General features: G+C 49.9%; 1 protein-coding gene across 1 annotated transcript; it reads right to left on the bottom strand.

Moving 5' to 3' along the window:
- Positions 1 to 253: 253 nt before the first annotated feature.
- psmb11b (proteasome 20S subunit beta 11b) lies at positions 254 to 1036 on the bottom strand. The gene has a single exon (XM_085928542.1). The coding sequence runs from the start codon at positions 1034 to 1036 to the stop codon at positions 254 to 256; it is 783 nt and encodes a 260-aa protein (XP_085784668.1).
- Between the last annotated feature and the right edge of the window lie 2595 nt (positions 1037 to 3631).

Here is a 3631-nt window from a genome sequence, read left to right as displayed (position 1 = left end):
CTCACTGGGACCAGCGAGGTCCTGCTAGGACATTGGAAGAAATCATCACAAGTGGTACAAGTACTCAGACTCAAAAATCCAAGAACTGAAAGTCCTTTAAATGATCAGATACGTTGCTCCTCGACTAAACATAAAGGAAACGAGGGAGCCACAATCACAATGCTTTATTGAACAGAACAAGAAAACACAAAATAAAAGCAGACATTAACGTGTGAAAAATGCCCGATCAGAAGTCAGAGTTGGGACTACTTGTCTAGCATGCCATTTTCTTTGCACTCTTGTTCTCTCTGTAATATTCGTCTTTCAAGTCCTCCCGCTCCCTGCGAGTCCACCCCGTGGATGTGACGCGATAGATGTCCACGCAATTGCCCGAGTAGGCGTCCCTGTGGGTGGCTCTGTGCACCGCCTCCCTCGCCACCCGCGTGGCCTCCTCCGTCGTCATCCCCCACTCTACCGCCTGATCCAACACGCCGTAGGCGTACGGCGATCCCGAGCCCACGGAGAAGAGCGTTCCCCGGTGCCGCGTGCCGTCGCTGCATACGTAGAAGATGGCGGGGCCTCCCGCATCCCACCCGCACAAGATGGTGCCTACGCACAGCTCGGTGCCCTTGAACGGGAGCAGCATGTGCCACAGCAGTTTGGCGGCGCCGGCTGTGGACAGCAGTCGGCCGTGGCGCAGCCGGTAGAGGCGCAGCTCCCGAGCCAGGATCCGCTTCCAGAAGGCGCAATCGGCCGACGTGCCTGAGCTGGTGGCAACCAGGTGGCTGTGGATGGGTTTGACCTTCTCAGCGTCCGGGCTGGACACCCGGCCGTTGCAGCTGGAGCGGGTGTCAGCCGCCGCCACCACGCCGCGCTGGAAGGTGAACGCCAGAGTTGTGGTGCCGTGAGACATGGCGAAAGGCGGAGGGTGCGTCACCGTGCTGCTCCAGGACCGGAGAGGATTTTCTCGAAGGCACTCAGGGACCGGGACGCAAAAGTCCAAAAAGCTCCCGGATCGAGCGTCACCCGCGGATTTAAACAGGTCCTGTAACGCCATTGCACAAGTGCGTCCAGATTACCCTAGTCGAAGGCCCTCCGCTTTTTCTACCAGATGGATCAGCAGAACTTCTGAACTCTCGTTCTTTGTTGATCCTCCGTTGCTGCAATCCTTCATCATCGGCTTTATCCGCTTGGATTCTTCAGCGATCCGTTCTTTGAGTTCTTTGCCGTTTGTCCAATGGTTGATCTTTTGTGATCCTTTGTCATCAAAGCTTTCGCACATCTTCATTGATCATCCGTTCTTCCTCCATTTTTGTCCGTTTCGCCCGTCTTTTGTCAGCATCTATGTTGACGGCAAAAAATCATTTCTTGACTTCAGTACGTCGTGTGCCGTCCGCTCTTTATACCTGAGGTATCGGCTGTGTTTTCCGCTTCCCTTCTTTGAAGCCAAACATTCAGCAGCCCGTGAGTCATTAGTCTCAGGTCCCTTTTCAGATCACATTTCATCAAAGACACGTCAAGGCGACGGCCGGCGAGTCGGCGGCGGCCGGCGGATCAAATGAAGTTAGACTCGGCAGCTTTTGATGCGTCTCTCCCGTGGTTTGTTCTCGGATAGAATCCCAAATCGGGTGACTAATGCCACATCGGAGCAGCCGAGCGTGCGTGAGGTATCCCATTACGGGCACGGCATGTAAACACACAACAGCAGAAACTCTACTCGGGCCGACATACACCAGAACTGACGCCCAGCTGGATCATGTCTCAACTTTCAATTAGCTTCCAAGTCAACACGCTTTGCGCTATGGCAGCTAAGCGCATCTCCACCGACTGCATGCAACATTAAAATTGCACCTCCAGTCTGGCTAATTTGGCGGAAGGTTGTAAAAATGCACGCGGATTATCTTTGAGTGCATGTCGGTGATCATTTTTAACCAGCCTTGATGTTGCAATAAAACACGGAGATGTTTCAAGGGAGCCCTGTTCGTTTCCCCTGCACTCAACTGGGCCGAGAATATTCTGCGTATAATTTTGCACTTTGTATTATCTACAACAAAATGTATGAGTCGTCTGCCTTATCTTAATAAATGGATGTTTAATGGTCATGAACCCTTTGGCATTGATTCTTTCTTACAATCTTTGACGATCTCTCGTCATGTATGACATCAGAATTAAAGTTATCAAAAGTAGCTCATGGACGTACCTGACAGAATCGTTGATATTTTTTTTTTATCCTTACTCCTGCCGACTTTAGCTCAGCAGGTTCTCTCCTCTCTCAGGTGGGAACACATTTCCCCTTTTTCCCAGCGTGTGCTCTTGTTTTACGGCCAGACATGGAGGTCAGTCATTCTTAATTCGGCCTCACAACCCCAATCGAGTTCCGAGCCTCACGCGGCTTCCGCCGTCATCCGTCACCTTGATGGCGACAGCGTCCGTGACTGCGTCGCGACGCCGCTGGGTAGACGTCGGCGGGTTGCGGCCGGCGTCCGCCTGATACCGGTTGGAGATGGTGTGAGATGAGCCTGAGTGATGATGTGTGTTTTGGGAGATGAGAGAAGCATGCAAGCGCACGGCGTATTTATCACGACCCTTCGGGTCTCCTGCGTTGAAATATACGACTGTCATATCTTCTGCGGACGGGATGTCGTCATTCAAGCGTGCGTGACACAAAGGCCGACATGAACACCATGAACTCGTCATTTCATATTTTCCCAAAGAATAGAATCCGACGCCTTTGTTTTCATTGAACAGCATTGCGATGGCGACATTTGTTTAATGATTGCATGCAGAGAGAGCTACTTTCCATTTTGTGAATTGTTGTCATTCTGTTTTTGGAACAGCTGCCAAGTCCCCGGAGGTGCTTCCTTTCCAACTGGGAAAGTCCACGCCATATGGAGCACTTCACGGCTGAAAATTGCACGTGCGCTTTTAGATGTTCACGACTACTCGGTTTTTGACTAGTCACCGATACCGATACTAAGCACTGAAACCACAAGTATTTTTGTTACCTAAAATTTCCCCTAAAAACAAAGACAGATATTTTTCAAAAAAGATCTTAATACCCCAACATGGGAAATGTTCTTAACATTAACAACCCTCTTTGGCACTTTTTCTACTCGAACACCATTGAGTGGTCGAGACACGGACATGATGAGTGCTCCACGAGAAAGACCAATCTGTAAATAGCTTTGATTGGCATGTTGAATAAGGCTAATTACCGGAGGTGCTGCAAGACGGCCAGGGGTGCAAACATCACGTGGGATTTTGCAACCAATCACAACGGGTCATTTAGGAGCCGCCTCGTCCCCTGCATGTGTGCAGCTGTCAAGAAAATGATGCTCCGAGTAGCGTTAAGAGGTTGAAGAGCGGTGCCACTTTGAAGAACATCTGCTCAATTGTGAGCACTTGGAATTGCAACGAGACCATCGCACACTTCAAACTGCAAAGATCCTCACTGCTCGTCTCGCTATTCCCTGCAAAACAAGAGTCCAGCGCCACTTCAGGACTTTAAGGCTGATTTGAAGACAATTTTGAGGGGCCATTTTATGGCCCCGATGAGGTCCCAATGATAAATAAGTAAATCAGAAACAAAATTCATTGAACTCAACCAATTTCCAAAATATTTAACATTTCATTCAAAGTATCACAAATACTA

The sequence above is a fragment of the Syngnathus leptorhynchus genome, chromosome 13 (assembly GCF_054491065.1).
Source record: "Syngnathus leptorhynchus isolate UIUO chromosome 13, UIUO_Slep, whole genome shotgun sequence".
NCBI lineage: Eukaryota > Metazoa > Chordata > Actinopteri > Syngnathiformes > Syngnathidae > Syngnathus > Syngnathus leptorhynchus.
This window is presented reverse-complemented; position numbering and strand designations above follow the sequence as displayed.

Coding starts and splice junctions, on each gene's coding strand:
- psmb11b (XM_085928542.1), bottom strand. CDS start 1,036: ATGGCGTTACAGGACCTGTTTAAATCCGCGGGTGACGCTCGATCCGGG.